Source organism: Lutjanus erythropterus, chromosome 23, assembly GCF_056507025.1.
Source record: "Lutjanus erythropterus isolate fLutEry1 chromosome 23, fLutEry1.hap2, whole genome shotgun sequence".
Lineage (NCBI taxonomy): Eukaryota > Metazoa > Chordata > Actinopteri > Lutjaniformes > Lutjanidae > Lutjanus > Lutjanus erythropterus.
The window spans coordinates 11,150,838-11,167,267 of NC_139339.1; the positions used below are offsets into that span (position 1 = coordinate 11,150,838).

Consider the following 16,430-nt stretch of genomic DNA (forward strand, 5'->3'; position numbering starts at 1 on the left):
TAACTTATTACACTTCCTGAGTAACTTGCCCCACACTGAGCCTCCAATCAAAACCGCTACTGTGTCTCCAGGACCACATTTTGCCACGATGACTCACAGACTCCCAAGATGAAAGCAGTATTAGCCACATGCTGTCACTTTTTAAGCTTGAGTATTTTAGATGTAATTTTGCAAACATTTACCTTATTGTGAATATGGAAATATTAGTAAAAATCTTATTATCATGGTATTTATTCCAGCTATATCGTCCAAAATAAATAATACCACACGTGAGAGGATATTAAAGGAAAAAAGTTTAAATGCATTTGAGAGCAAACCAGCTGAAATCAGCATGGGGGTTAAGTATGACCCAAAGGAAACCCTGTAAACAGCAAGCTACTGAAAAATGAGCTTATCTCGCTCCCATCTCCTCTCATAGGGAAAGAAGAAGAGGGTGTGGGACGATGTGTACGTGTACATGTATGTACGTGTGTCAAGGCATGTTGTCAGCACTCAAAATCTCTTAAAGAGTGGCTGTAGGTTTGAAACTAATGAAGACAATACCAGGCGGCACATGTAATTGGTATGAGGTCATATACACACACACGCTGACTTAGCCTAAACAGCCCTCGATGCCGGTCCCATAATATAAACCCACCCTAGATGCATGTCTACAAATACCCTGCGCACTGGTCAGCAGCTCAGAAGACGCAGAGGTGAGACCATCATCAGCTTCGAGGTCAGAACTCCACAGAGAAAAAAAGAGATTTAAGGTGAGCATCTGGTTTCTTTTCAAATTGAGTTGCTTGTGTGTGACTGTGACTGACTCTGGCTGGCCCTGTCTATCCAGATGCTTTGCTCCAGATGTGTGCTACCTGTACTGGCTCTTTACATGCTGCTGGAGGAGATATCTGCCGCTGTACTGCCAGGCAGAAACAAAAGGGTAGGAGGCCTTTTAAAACTCTTCGTCACCGTTTGCACAGATGAAACACCTCCAGGCTTTTATTTTAGAATCTGATTATCGTCCTCAGGAAGTCAGCTGGCTGGACCAGGAGCTCTTCCCCCACCTGTTTGACCGCTCAGACCAGAGAGACCTGTCTGTGGGTGATGCAGCGGAGATGGGCAGGGACGTGGACGGACGCCCCTCTCATCCAGAGACCGTCCTCGCCCCAACAGAGCACCTTTCTGTCCAACGCCAGAACCAGTACCAGTACAACCGTAAAGCCAATGAGAAGAGGTAAAGAAACCTTGTTATCATGCAGTTTTGAATTTTAAAAAGCTTTAGATGTTGTAGCAATATATCGAATATCACAATAAAAAATGTCTCAATTTGGTAAAAGAATGTTATATTATATCATTCAGAATTTTATTTTTTTTATTTTTATTTTATTTTTCTAAAGGACTGCTACTGAGTGTATTTTTTTTCATATCACTAAAGATAATTCATGCCAATTTTTTGCATGTGCTTCGGTCATGGCTGGTTACTTTTATTTTATTTTATTTTATTTTATTAATGATGGAAAGTGGAACCACTTAAAAAAAAAAACTTTTTAAAGCTTTCTTAAAACATGGGGACATTTTTATTAAATATCTTGAAAGTCAACTATTATGATGTTTGCTGAGCACTTAAAGAATAAGAATATTGTAATGTATAAAGATATTGTATGTTAATCAGTGTAATAGCTATATAAGAAATGCAGGGTTTCCCTTTGTTTTTTGTTTTGTTTTCTTATTTGTAAGTCGACCTTTAAACTTTGTGTTCTGAAAAACACAATAAATTTATTTTTAAATAAACAAATACATCATGACAAATACATTTTTTAAACTATTTAAAGTCAAGACATTTTAGCTGTTGTTGTGTTTGTGTGCTTTTGTAAATAAAATAAGTTATCTTTACAAAGTATAGTGTAAATGAAATTAAATTAATGATAAATTAAAGTGTTTTGGACTGAGCGTCTTTCCTCTACTGATGTGTCCACAGGAGGAAGGTTGCTCCTCTTGACTCCATTGGAGGATTTCAGATGTCCAGTCTCCGAAACCGAAAGGTGAGTCACAAGAGAAAAACGCAGTGGAAATAAGTGTCGATAAAGCTTCTACATGACAAGTTGTTGAACACTGTACTCAGTTTTACTTTGTAGTTTTTATGCCACTTGTTTCCAAAGAAAATCAGCCTGCATTACAAAAACATTTAAATAATTTAAATACCACCTGCTCCATACACACACAATGTTTATATACGGTATAAATGTGAAGCAGTAAATGGTAAAAATTTAAATGTAGTCACAATAAATCAACAATCAGTCCAGGTTTTCCATGAAGTATAACTGGTTTAGCTCTGATGATTCCTTAAGATTTTTGTGGGAAGAAAAACTGATCATCTGTATGTTTGTGTTACAGGATGAACCTGACATCCACAGGGACGACTACAGGAAGTAAAGAGCAACTCCAAGAACTGAGCTCCTCATATTTCCTCAATGCCAATCCATGTGTGAACTTTTAAAGATATATTCCATGATATTTATTCATTATTTAACTCACTGCCGTACTAACATGTGAGATGCCTGTTGATCTACTCCCTCTAGTGGTAGAAGACAAACATGACAAACACTGACTGCTGTGTGCAAACATCTCATTAACTGTTTTAAATGTCCTTTTTTTGTAAATTCAGTGCAAAAAAATAATAAAAAAAACATCCAACTATGTTCCCAAAGACTTTTATTTTTCAAGCTACAATTAAAGAAAACAATAGACTGCAGAAAATATAGATTTTGCTTGGGTATTTTCTCTCTTCACTTTCACATATGTACAGTTGTCAAAGAACAGGATATGTACACAGAATTGAAATTGTCGAGAGAGTGCAACTGCTACTGGAGACTTAACACACTCCCACCAACAAAAGAAAAAAAAAAAAAAGCACATGGTAAAACCAAACAACATAAACAAAATGCCACAACCTACGCATGGCATCAACTTATTTTCTGTACACTACAACTTTTGTTCTCGATGTGAGACAATCTTACGTCCTTTCTCCGATGCGGGCGCCATCTCTAATCCCTCCCCCCGCTCCTCAGAAAGCTAAGAAATAAACAATTACATGAAACAGAAAAACAAATATTTTACAACCATTCATGAACATGCCTCAGAACCACTTTGATATTGTAAAGCACTGCCAAACCATTCGTCTTTAACAGTGACGTTACCCCCTCGTATCAGATGAGTTTTTAACATGAAAAACAAAAAATGAAGACGCACATGAAGAAACAAAAACATCAATATTGATCAATGTAAATGTTGTTCATGGTAAATGGCTATCAACGATTAACAAGCCAGACAGGGAGAAACATTAAGCGCTCAATCATGAATGTACACAGCTACATGCTAAGTACAGATTTAATCATAGTCCAAATACCACCCATACAATAAGCAGGAGAAATGGTATTAGGGTTGATCTTTATAAAAGTGCACTGCCGAAAGAATTGTCTGTCTGTGCAATTTGAAATTTAGATGCAATTTCAGATGCAAAAATAGCAAATGTTAACAGATTGTATGAATCGGTTATTCTAGAGGAGTGAGATCTCTACATTTTTTAAGTTCAGTGATCGTCACTGACAACCTAAACAACAACCAAAACTCAAATAAAAATCGCAAAAATACGATCCAAAAATTAAAAAAGAAAAAAAAAAAAATGAGCTGCCCACCTTCATCACATGCTTCTTAACAAATAACAGGAGTGACAATGTCCATCTTTTTAGGTAAATTTTGTCAAACTTGCATTGATTTAAAGTTGAGGAAACTGAAAATGGGACTCCTAGAGACACTAAAAAGAAATTTTCACTGATTTGTCAATATGTCCTCAAGAAATAATTTACAAAACGCACCTTTAGTTAAAGAGTGAAAATATGTGCACATCACCAGCACAGTATACAACAATAAAGCCAATTAATAAAGGAATTAATTATTTAAAAAGAAATGATTCTCCACTGTCACTGTTGCCTTCTGTCCAGTTCTTCATAGTAGCCAAAAAAAAAAAAAGAAAAAAGAAAAAAGTGAGGGATAAATAAGAATGGTTGTGATTGTCAAAAAGAAATCCTACAAAGTGACAATACAATTGCCATCCAGGTGATAATTTAGGCTGTTTTGGCTGTAGGCATCAAAGAAAAAGAAGTGTCACAGAGGACAGCACAAACGGGGCTTCCCATCCTCTCCGTCTCTAGGGGTCCTTTTTGTGTCCCGACCGCCGCAAGTCCCTGCACTTGTGGCAGTAAAAGATGTCGGGAACGTTGGACTTCTTGATCTTCGCACAAGACAAGTGCACCCAGATGCCGCACTGGTTGCACTCGATCATCGGCCGTCCCGCAAACGGCTTCCCGCAGTAACAGGTGATCAAATCCCATGAATCATCGCCTGAATTGATAAAGAAGACCAAGTTAGAAGAAATCATAACTGGTGGATAGTCACCAATCAACAGAATTTGTTATTAAACATTTTCTTATTAGATGCAGAGAGAATGAAAACATTTAAAAGACCAGTGTGTATAAGTTAGTGGCATCTAGTGGTGAGCTTGAATATTACAACCCTCATCTCACTCCTATACCAAGTGTGTAGTCTGGGTTTATGCTAGTTTCAAAAAGTTTAAGATTTTTAAAGATAATTTTAATGCAGTTTAAGACCTATTTCATGTCAATTCTTTCAAACTGCCTTTTCACAATGATATAATCAGGGAACATGGTTTGAAACCGCTCACCTTTGTCTTCATTGTATAGAAGTTGCAGGAGTAAATGTTGGTGCATAGTGGGTCCATGCTGGTTTTGTTTTGTAGTTGTTACATCATGAATCTCAGCCCAATTTTAGACTATCACAGCTGTCTGTCAATATTGTATCAGCAAATGTTTTGCACCAATGTGATTTTTTTTTTCTTAATTCAGGATAAATACAATAAAAATACATTTCTAGTTATTGGTAATCATTAGAAATTCTGGCGAATGTTTAGAGCCAGTGCTCAGTTATCATTTTGTAAAGCTTACTGTTTAGCTGTAAAATATCCTGCCTCCATTACATACTGTATATTTGTCAAAATGTTAGCCACTTTTGAAGGATCACTGCAAAAACTGTGTGTTTATGTATTCTATACATTCAGTATAAAGAATATATCGGCCAATATATCAATATCAATCAGGCCCTACTTCACTGCACAGACATTAATATTATTAGTGTAGAGTGAGTCCATGTTGGTTTCATTTTGTAGTTACTATTGTTATTATTTTTTGCAAACAATAAAAAGCCAGACACATTAATGCAACTTTATAAAAGGGATGTTATCGTCATAATCCAATCCATTTTTAAGACCTTTCAAAATCATATTTAAGATGTTTTAATGCCTAAAAGATAATTGGAATTTAGACTTTTAAGGACTTGCCGAAACCCTGGTATGAGAAACTGCAGCAGTAAAATGCAAAAGGCTGTATTTAGAGATATCCAGAGCCAGTGGTGAATTGTCCATTATGGACTACAGTCAAAACATGGCAGCCTCCATGGAAGAGGACTCTTGCTCTATGTAGATATGAAAAGCTCATTCCAAGGTAACAAAAACACAATTATTTCTTTCAGGTAATAATTCATAGTTATGAATATCATCTTCCATTTCTGTCAAACTCTGCTAACAAATCTCTGTAAATGTTACACACTGGCCCTTTAAAATATTTTGAAGGACAAAAGCATAATGTCATACCTGATTCCACCATAATGTCTTCATCTGCGATCCAGGTCTCACCCTCACTCGAACTCATCTCTGCTTCTCTCATGGACTCGTCTCCCTGCATCTTCCCCAGCCCTTGCATGCTTGGGGTGGAGCCCCCGTGAACCGCCATGTCCTCTCTGATGGGTCGTACCTCTGTATGTGCATGCCGTGCCTCAGAGTCTGTCTCGCTTTGAGCAGTTGAACTTTTGAGCTTCTTTGCTTTTGGCTGTTTTGAGTTTTTGCTGCGCTTAATGCGGGCTCTTTTCTCACCTTCGCTGCTGCCACTGTCTGCCGCCGTCATGGCAGAACCCAGTGACAACTTTTTCAGTTTTTTGTCCTTCTTGCGCTCTGCCTTACTGCTGGCCTGGCTCTCATATAAGGAGTCTTTAAGGCGCATCTTGTCCAGCAGAGTGCTATCGGAGTGCATGCGGCGAATGTTTTTGCCCTTATTTGCTCGGGCTTTGCGGACAAATGTGTGGATGGTGTGGATGTCGGAGTTCCCATCTGCCCAAGTATTTCCAGTGGAGCTGCTGCCTCCACCACCTCCATCTGCTGACAACCCTGAACTGTGTGCAGAGCTGGATGATGTCGGGGACCATGAACTTTCCTGCAAGACAACAAGAAAATGTTGGTGCTTCTTTACAACAGAGCAATGCAGACAATAGAGTCATCACATTATTAGAATTTTAAAGGGATAGTTTGGATTATTTGCTGTAGAGTTGTATGAGGTACTTATGGATAGTCAGTGTATTACCTACAGTTGATGTCGGTTGCCATGTGCTGTGGATGGGGTCAGCAACAAAGGTATTTTAGCCACTTAAAAATAAATCAATTTAAGTGTACCCTGTACTTGATATTTTCACTGCTTTACTTTGTAGTCAGACACCATTGTTACATATAACCAATACTGCTCTCTCCAAACAAAAGTTTCTGGTCTACTGCTGCCTTGATCGGTTAGTTTGGTTGTGTTATTAACAGATCGAGGCAGTGTTAGACCTGCAAGTCCCCTTCTCTGCAAGGCAAAATTGCTGATTTCGCCTATGGAGTTTGGCTGGTGTGGAGAAAGCAATATTTGGCTTTTATAACAGCAGTTTCTGTAAGAAGGCTGTATGATGGCAAAGTAAAGCAGTGAAAATATTGTAAATATAGTGCAAGCTTAAAGTGATAGATATCTTTTTTTGGGTGTACCTTTTTTAGGTGGCTACGATATCTTTTATTGTTATCAGCAGACTATTGCTTAGTTTCCATGCTGGTGCCACTCTCTGCTTCTCCTAACTGAGGGCGTGCCAATTAGCAACTACTATAGGTAATAAACTGATATATCGATAAGTGCCTCATACAAACCCACTTCATATAATCCAAAGCTAGTATTTAAATTACCAAAAAACAAACAAACAAGTCCTTGGTGGAAAAATTGTTTTACATCTTGCACGTAGTGGTGGTACAGGAAAAACTCACTCAACACTGCCTGGTTTTGCAAGTCCACAAGCCAATTTTCAGACAGGACAATAAAAACTGAACTGGGGCAGCACTCTGTTCAATTTGTTTCAAATGGCTTTGTTACTTTTAATACTATAATTAACAGATAGCGTATCCCTTTAAACACATGATATTGAAAAAGTACTGCTACTTAGATACTTCTGACAACCTTAGCAGACATTAGCAGTCCTTTGTAACATCCATAGTGACATTCATGGCAGCTTACCTCTTTCGGACTGGGGATGTAGCCAGCATATGCCAGGACAAAGCTGCAGAACTTGTTGAAGTCCTCTACAGTCCTCTTTTTCCTCTCTGGGGGCTACAGAAAGCACAAGCCTTTGTGTAAGACACTGAAGCTAATCCAAACAAGCTTCAACTGCAGAAAGCTACTGAATGGACTACACAGAAAATTAAGGTTACAAAGCACTCACCAGAGGTTCCGTTTTGCACGTCAACAGTGAATCTGGTGGAGGACAAAAAAAGATAATTCTGTAAGTCACAAGTGAACCATCTTCACGCAAACAGCTTATACACAGAATTAGCAGGCACACGGTTGCCTGGGTGGGATGGGACACATGTGGACTAACGCTAGCATTAGCTTGCTAACACGGCTCAATAACGTAATCGCGGATATTAGTGATGAACACGCTGAGCTCATCTAAGAGCCGTGTTTGTTTAGGCACGTTAAATTGACCGACCGGAGTTTACTGATAGCCGTTTAAGCGGAAAATAAGCAGTCAGTCATCAGATGTTAACGCCAGTTGATTGCCAGCAACCGCAACCGGTGTCACCTGGTCCCTATATGAACTTTATACGAGGTCTTATTGTTTCGGCATCAGCCACGAATAACTGTGTGACGATTAAACATCGACGTTAAAATTAATAGTTGATTTTGTAAAAGCATTGCAAACAAAGACCAGATTGTTGCCTGCCGAGATTTGAACTTGTCATTTTGTATTGTCTTAAAGCCATTTGCTAACGTTAGCTGACATGTAACGCTAGAGGATAAGCTAACAACACGCTATGCCGTTTGCAGCGATAACGACAAATATTAAATCAATGTTGTGAGTTCCTTCATGTTCGATATATTAATGCATTGAAACTCGACATTGCTAACGGCTAATTTCGCTTTTCACAGGAGTTTTCTTGTGTTAAAAATCAGCCACTCGTTTGGCTAGCTTTTGGTCGTATACAGCAGGGAACCCCAGTCTCGCGACAGATCTCGCGAGACATATTGTTTAAACAAACCAGTATTTTTCCCGAAGCCTAACCAACTGTTTTTGTCCCTAATCCTATCCAAAATGTAACCAGATTTTACCATAACATTATCACATCATAGAAAAAATAGACTGCACACGCTTAATAACATAGAAAAAACACATACAAATCTCGCGAGAGTTTCGCAAATCAAGGGTTCCCGTCTAAGACGAGCCTAGCTTTCTTGAAATGGAAGTGGGAGGCTCGTTAGCCAAATTAGCTTTGTGTTAGCAAGGTGTAACGTTTAATCGGCCGTGTTGTCAGCATTTAAGTTTGAACTCGCGGTAAAAAATGTGTTTTTCGTGACTGAAAAGTGAGGTCACCAAACCTAAAACTGACATGATAGAGTTTTTCAGTGGGGTGGTAGGGTAGCGTTTGCTATCCAGCTATTAACTATTAACGTCAAGCTAGATCGGCGCGTTAACTAACTAGCAAGCTAACTTAACTGTGCAACAAATATATTAACATTAACGTAGCCACATTAATCGTGATGAACATAAAATATATTCACTTTAGCACAACTATCATGGCATTTTGACGACAAAACCTAAGTTCGTTAACAGAAAGCCGTGTTGTTAGTACAGCAAACGCAACCAAACGTAACATTAGCGTTAGGTTAACTTAGCCATCTTAATATCCGCACACGGTAGCCAATTTCAACAGTAAAGAGATTAACATCACACGGGAACAGCTTGTTAAATGTCTCGCAACTGATTCTGCTGAAACATACCTTGGTGTTCAGACATTATGTCGAGCATTGTCGCCTCACCGACAAGGCCTCGATCCAAGAAACAGAAGCAGCAGGCGAGCTAGCCGTAGTGGCGGCCGTCGCGCTGTGCCTTCCCCCGGCGTGGCTGCACCTTACCACCGGGCAACTTTAGCGGCAGCAGCAAGCCAAGGGCGCGGAAGACTGGAGAGACTTTCCCTAAATAACACCCTCTCCACTGGGGTCCCAAGTTGTAGTACTTCCTCGCTGAGGGTCCGTTAAACAGCTAACGTTAACCGCCTCTGAACTGTCGCCACACTAACGTTATTAGCCAGACAAAATACTAATTCCTCTGTCGATTAACGTCCTGCATTTATAGCTCCCTTTTCTTCGTCACTGCATTTATATAACCCTCTGCACTGAAATGTGGCAGCACTGTAGAAACTCCTCAGATCAACGCGAGTAACTTAAATGTAGGTCCATGATGATAACTTCTCAGATGAAGTTTTTTCGTTTCTTCGCTGAACGCACACAAAACGACTGGAGTTTTGACTTTATTCCGCACGGTCTTCTTCTCCGTCCGTGCGCGGCAGAAACCTCTTGAGGCTGCCAGCGCAATGTTTCCCGCTGGGTATTCTGGGTAATGTGGTGTATGTGTAGTCATCCACTCCGACATAAGGACGGGTCGTAACGTGTTGCTGAACTACATTCCCCACATATAATTGATGCGAAGGTACAGGGGCCTCTGGGATATGAAGTTTTTAGACGACAATTTTCTGCTCTTAGGGTGGCGAAGGAATGACCCGCCCTTCTCTGTCACTGATTGGTTAGTACTCGTGCTCGTCGTTGGTTGGATTAGTTAGGTTTATGCATGATGAGTGATCATTGGTAGGAATATCAGGGTAAACCAATCAGAGTCCGAGTAGGGCGGGTCATTCCTTCGCCATCCTAGGGGAAAAAATCAGCCGAAACATGCTACTTAGCGAAACATGCTGGACTTGAACTAGGCAGAGAAAGCTTTATTTTCTGTTTAATATAATATATGTGATTACAGACCGTTGCCATTCTGATCTGAGAGAGATGTCGATCTTCTGGAGTTGAAATACTGACTTATTTAAATTTTTATTATGGTATTAGTCACGTTTAAATAGATGATAAATGCTAACTAGCTAAAGCTACCTGAAACTTAAAGAATTTCTATACCATGTTGACTGAATTATTGCAAGGCACGGATGCCACAGGGTTTCTCATAATACAAGGTAGGTTAAACTCTTTTAACGTTGTAGACTTTGAGTCTGAATTGTGAACAATGACATAACTGATATTTGTGTGAAGTGAAGCAACAGCACACAGTAAAGTCATTTAATTTATACCTGCATTGGTAGATTCAGCTGGTTATTCTGGTCGACACCTCCTGAAGAGCTTCATCAATGCTGCATTGAACAGGTATTTCAAGACATGCCTATGGTGATTGTTTGGTTATGTAGGTTGTATCATTTATTAATACAATTGAGTTGTGTATTTAATAACAAAAACAACTATTACAGAAACCTGATTATGTTGTAGGGAGGAAGCTGTTCATGTTCTTGGCTTTGAGGTCAGTGAAGAAGAGCTGAAAGATGGATTGAAAGGATCACACATCCAGAGGTAACCTAAAAGCATAATATGCATTTTCCTTAACATTATTATATACATTCTGCACTCTGCATGTATTGTCTAATTATCTCATTATTTTGCTGTGTTTGGGACCTTTTTCCAATTCCAGACATTGGTATTTGACGTCCTGGGAATGAGACCCAACATTCAACTATCTTTCTGGTGTATTTATGAACAGCTCGGACAAATCCTACTCATTCTTCCTTTAACGTTAGTCCTCAAATGATTAGTCTATCAACAGAAATTTAATAACCACCTACTTTGATATCAATTCTTCTTCTTCTTCTTCATTTTAGAAATGCTTTTTTAAAAAAAAGAGGAAAAAGGTTCCTCCCCACTCCTGATCCCATTCTTTAATACTCTGTCCAACTCAATCCAGCTCTGAGAGAGCCTTAAAGCCTCTTTTAAGAGCCCCCTGCACTCCCTCTTTAGTAATTCCCAAAACATCCAAAAACTTTCCTGCAGTGTTAACAACTATTTCTATTTTCTTTCCATCGTGGGTAGAAATGCTAAGATCTTAATCTTGTCCTTACAAAATCAATACTCATCATGCTTTCTGCCAATTTTTTTCTGCCTTACTTTTTGAATATTTTCTTTCCTAGTGACTTCCTCATGGCTCCACCCTCTCTTGGACCTGATTGTCACAACTTCTATCTCTTTCTTTCTCTTTGGACAGTCTGCTTGGTTACAATCAGGTTCTTTTCCACAGTTTTTACCGCTGCACATTTCTCCACATTTACCACGTAGACATCTTGTGCATAGAAGATGTCTACACACAAGCAAGTTGTGTCCAAATTTCCAACAATGTGTGTACTGAATGGACTTAGGAATCAAAGGTCTGACTTGGTAACTCCAGGCGTACTTTGTGTGCAGGGTATCTGTTTTGAAAAGCAACATGACAGATCTTGTCTTACATGTTTTGCCTTCGCTCATCTTGAGCATCCTAGAAATGTCAACAGCTATTACATTCTTTAAAATCTACCTGCATCAAAGTCATTCGATTATACCAGCCCTTTACTGGAGCTCTTCTGTCTTCGACACACATTCCACAATGATTAACGCACTTCTTTTCACATCTAGTAGATTGATTTCGCTCAGTTTGTCCTTAATCTAACTCTCAACGTCATGTTTCTCCGACAGAACACAAAATCTGTTCTCGCTCCCAGTCATCTAATTCCAACCAAGTGGATTTCTCTTCTGTTCTGATCCTCATCTGTTTTCCACTTTTTCATCCCTGACTCCTTTTCACTACTTGCCAAGGTTCACTGTCTCCAAATTTTCCAGTCGGAGCATTTGTTGCTTTTTGCTGTTTTCTATTTGTAAATTGAATTTCTGTGGGATTCAACTAAGACATAGGAAAACATAATCTTGAACTTTTGAAACTTGTGATGGGTATTTTTCCAGTATTTTCTAACATCTGATGATGATGATTAAGACTTAAGACTTCTGCACACAGTTTGTCAACATAAGAACAACTGCATATCATGTCATGAGGCAGGGTGGCTACAGGTCCTTAAAAAGTCGTAAAATGTCTTAAATTTAATTAAACCAGTTATTGTCATGTTACCTTGCTCATAATTTTGCACTGACAATATATACATTTATTCAGAAGAGTATGCCTATATTTTCACACTTGATGTTTAGTTTTATTGCAAAAAAATTTGATGGTGGCTTTAAAAAGTCTGAAAAAGTCCTACATTTAACTTGTTGATACATGTAGACACCTCTGCTCAGAAAAAATGCTTTCAGTCTGTCTGCACTCTGATAAATAAACGCTCCACCCCAGCAACTGTTAGAGAATTAGACACAGTTTATTTAAGGGTTCACTTAAAAAAATGGTTAATTAGTACAGAGCCATGTCAGCACTAAAACTTATCTGCACTTTATTGTCCTCTTTCTATCTGTGCAGAACTTCCCTTACTGTCTGCCGTCACCTGTCGCTATCTGATGATCAGCAGTCTGCCCTCATGTACCTGCATGAATGTCTTTTACTGTTGTTTTGTTGTGTCAGGCTGATTTATGTTCATGCTTTTTATGTCTGTGCTTCTGCCTGTGTTTGTGTCTAACAAAGCAGCACAGTGTTTTCTTTTGTCCATGTTTCTATTAACATTAACATCCCTGTGTTGTTTGTTTTACATGTCTTATATCAACAGTGTGTATTTTTTTAAATAGTACCCATTATTAATATTCTCTTTTCTGTTTATTATGAATATCATGAATAGGCAGCTAACTAACTTTTTCTCATCATCTATTAATCTATCAACAATTTTCTCAATTAGTAGATTAGCTGTTTGAGCCATGAAACATCAGAAACTGGTGAAAATTGTTGACCACAGTTTCCCAGTGCCCAAGGTGATGACCTCTTATTTTGTCCATAATCCAAAAATACTCAGTTTACTGTCATTTGAGAGGCTGGAATCAAAAATTACAAAAAGGCTAAAACAGTTCATTGATTATTATTTTAATTATTGGTGCTTAATTTAATAATTGACAACTAATAAAGTAATTGTTGCAGCTCTAATGTATAAATTATGAATTACTTTGTAATTATTTTGGTTTTTATGGCAACTCTGTAGATAAAAGTAGCCTCTTGGCAAACTCTGGTGCATGTTCACTGTTAAAAATCAATCAATAAATTACTGGATAATGGATTTTTTTTTTTTTTGACAAAACTATACAACCTTTCACTGCTTTCTATATTTTTTGTCTCCCTACTCAGCATTTTATTTTATTATTGTGTATTTTATTTTAGAAATGCATGTGTTATTCTATTATTGTATGTATTTTATCTTAATCACGATTATTCTGTCTTTTATTATTTAACTCAGTGTTTCCCAACCCTGGTCCTCAGAGCTCACTGTCCTGCATGTTTTAGATGTTTCTCTGCTCCAACACACCTGATTCAAATGATCAGCTCGTCATCAAGCCTCTGCAGAAACTCGACAACAACCTGATCATTTGAATCAGGTGTGTTGGAGCAGGGAAACATCTAAAACATGCAGGGGTCCCTGAGGACCAGGGTTGAGAAGCACTGATTTAACTTACTGTTATTTTTGTTAACATACTGTCTTTATAATGGAGCTGTCCAAAAGTTTTTAAATGATTGTAATTGTACAGCCAATGTGAAAGTAAACATCTTGAATGTAATAATTTGCTGCAGCCCTTTTATTTAGGAACTTCATTTTACTTTATTTAACCAAACTGACCATCAGTTCTCTGTTTTTGTGTCATCAGGCTCCACTTTCACAATGCTTACAGAGACCCACTTGGCTGGACTGATAACCCAGCTTTCACAGTTAACCAGTTCCATCTGGACGAATTTACACATCTGGTCAAACAAACATCACACTCCAAACCAGCTATCTTAGTGATCGACTCCCTGTCATGGATTTTGAGACACCTCAGCGCTCCTGCTGTCTGCAGGACTCTCCAGCAACTTAGAAAAGGTGATAAATTATCTCATTAATGACCGTGTGTTAGCAGCGTGATGTTTTTCATTGTAAAGCTTTTATCTTTAATGATCTTTAATGAGAAATTAAGTACAATCAAATATTTATTAAAAACTGCACCGCCCTGTTATGCAACAAACTGTCTTGGCCGAATACTTTTAGAACTGTAAGACCATGCAGTAATTCACTTTTTGTGTGTTTTCATTAGGGGGAGCTGTGAGAGCTATTATTGCTCTGCTCCATGCAGATATGCATCAGAAGGGCACTGTGGGAAGTGTATGCCACTTGGCCACTTCCGTCATCACTGTAGCACCGGGGGTGAAGGGAGACGAAGCAGTGGCAAAGATAACGAAGCGCTCAAAGTCGGGGAAAGTCATGCAAGATGTAAGCAGCGTTTCCTGTGAGATGACTACTTTGTTCTTATACGCTGGTAAAAAAAAATCTTAATAACTATGTTTTTTTTCCTTAGGAGGAGATTTTCAGCTTCAAAGAGGATCTTACAGTCACAGTACAGAGCCGGTCCAGCCAACTCGGACCCAAACAGACTGACCCAGAGGAACAGGAGGTGCAATATAAGACATGTTTAATAAACTCACCCCATAAACTCATTAATAGAATATTGGTTTCAGAGTCATTATTATGAGATAAAAAAGCCACATTTTGAGATAAGAAGTCAAAATGATATGTTAAGTGGTTGAAATGAGATCACAAGTCAAAATTATGAGTTTAAAAAGTCAAAATTATTACATAAAAAGTTGGAATTATTAGTGAGAAAGTCAGAATTATGAATTGAAAAGTAATCATTATGATATAAAAAGTCATAATTATTAGATAAAAAGTTGAAATTGTGTTGAGTCATAATTATGAATAAAATTAAGCGATTTAAAAAAGTCCAAGTTATGAGATAAGAGGTCAAAATTATGAGCTAAAGAGTCATAATTATGAGAGACGAGATAAAACAGGCTTAATAATGCTTAATACATTCACACCATACGTGGATTAATAGAATATGGGTAGAGCTCAGATATGGCAAGACTGAAAGTGTCATTTCTGTGTTTCTATAGACGGATCCAACAGCCAACTTGACCTTCAACCTCCGACTGTCTGATGCAGAGCGTGAGGCCAAGGAGAAACTCGCACTTCCCTTCGTCTTCAGCAAAGAGAAGTGAGAAACTTTTTCCACAATCATTAAAAATGTTCAGCTTTTTTTCAGTAATTGCATTACATATGTTTTGTTTCCCTTTTCTTTTGTGCAGACAATCTAAAACCAGACGTCTTTTTCTTTTTTTTTTTCTCTTGCAGAAAAACAGCTCTGCTCCACTCAGGCCCAGGTTCAGGACGGATTCTCTATGAGCCTGATGCCAACGACGACTACGACCAAGAGGACCCCGATGATGATCTGGATGTGTAGGGTCAGGACAGAAAACCAACTGAAAGCACGGAAGATCCATGTTCCAAGTCCACTGAAGACACGGACTCATTTTCCGAAGTGGGAATTCAGACCCTTACCACCATCTCCTGGAGCTTTGAGGATAATGCATGATAATATTTCTGTAAAAATTCTGTATTATGTTCATTAAATAGTTTTATCAAAGAGTTTTTTTCTAATCACCTTCATTCTTCCTTTTTTTCCCTTATTGAATAAATTGTGCTTTTATCTGAGTGTTAATTTTTGACGCATTTTGCTTTTTCATAAAATTAAATTTACCTTAAACACTTTATCACTGTCATCCAGCTGGCTCGAAATTCTGAGTTAAAAAGTTGACATTGAATTATATATATATATATATATATATATATATATATATATATATATATATAATTATGTGATTAGAAATTGGAATTATGAAAGAAAGTTACAACTATGACATAAAAAGTCATAATTATGAGATAAAAATCCAAATTATGGGATAAAAAAAATAAATCCAAACTGCGAAAATTATTGTAACTATACTATCTTATATTGTAACTATAAGATAAAAAGTCGAATTTAAGAGACAAGTTCATTATTATGATATAAAGGTTGAAATTCTGAGTTTAAAAGCCATAATTATGTGATAAAAAAGGTCGAAATTATCAGATAAAACGTCATAATGATATGATAAAAAGTCTAAATTAGTCAATTGAAATTACAACTTTTTATCTCATGATTCTGACTTTTAAAAAT

At 37.8% G+C, this 16,430-nt stretch overlaps 3 protein-coding genes across 3 annotated transcripts; 2 read left to right on the top strand and 1 right to left on the bottom strand.

Annotated features, from left to right (window-relative positions):
- The first annotated feature begins 784 nt into the window (after positions 1-784).
- Positions 785-2,676, top strand: LOC146305644 (uncharacterized). The gene is made up of 4 exons (XM_084711974.1): positions 785-922; positions 1,011-1,216; positions 1,961-2,024; positions 2,377-2,676. The coding sequence occupies exons 1-4, from the start codon at positions 830-832 to the stop codon at positions 2,413-2,415; spliced, it is 402 nt and encodes a 133-aa protein (XP_084568100.1). The 5' UTR covers positions 785-829; the 3' UTR covers positions 2,416-2,676.
- A 1-nt stretch (position 2,677) lies between these two features.
- On the bottom strand, positions 2,678-9,926 carry phf23b (PHD finger protein 23b). Its single transcript, XM_084711972.1, has 5 exons — positions 9,183-9,926; positions 7,627-7,658; positions 7,422-7,514; positions 5,708-6,323; positions 2,678-4,383 (listed from the first exon to the last, which is right to left on the bottom strand). The coding sequence occupies exons 1-5, from the start codon at positions 9,208-9,210 to the stop codon at positions 4,190-4,192; spliced, it is 963 nt and encodes a 320-aa protein (XP_084568098.1). The 5' UTR covers positions 9,211-9,926; the 3' UTR covers positions 2,678-4,189.
- A 167-nt stretch (positions 9,927-10,093) lies between these two features.
- Positions 10,094-15,859, top strand: elp5 (elongator acetyltransferase complex subunit 5). The gene is made up of 8 exons (XM_084711973.1): positions 10,094-10,417; positions 10,544-10,604; positions 10,725-10,805; positions 14,049-14,260; positions 14,472-14,647; positions 14,733-14,828; positions 15,328-15,428; positions 15,566-15,859. Exons 1-8 carry the CDS (start codon positions 10,363-10,365, stop codon positions 15,672-15,674), a joined length of 891 nt encoding a protein of 296 aa, XP_084568099.1. The 5' UTR covers positions 10,094-10,362; the 3' UTR covers positions 15,675-15,859.
- Positions 15,860-16,430: the final 571 nt, after the last annotated feature.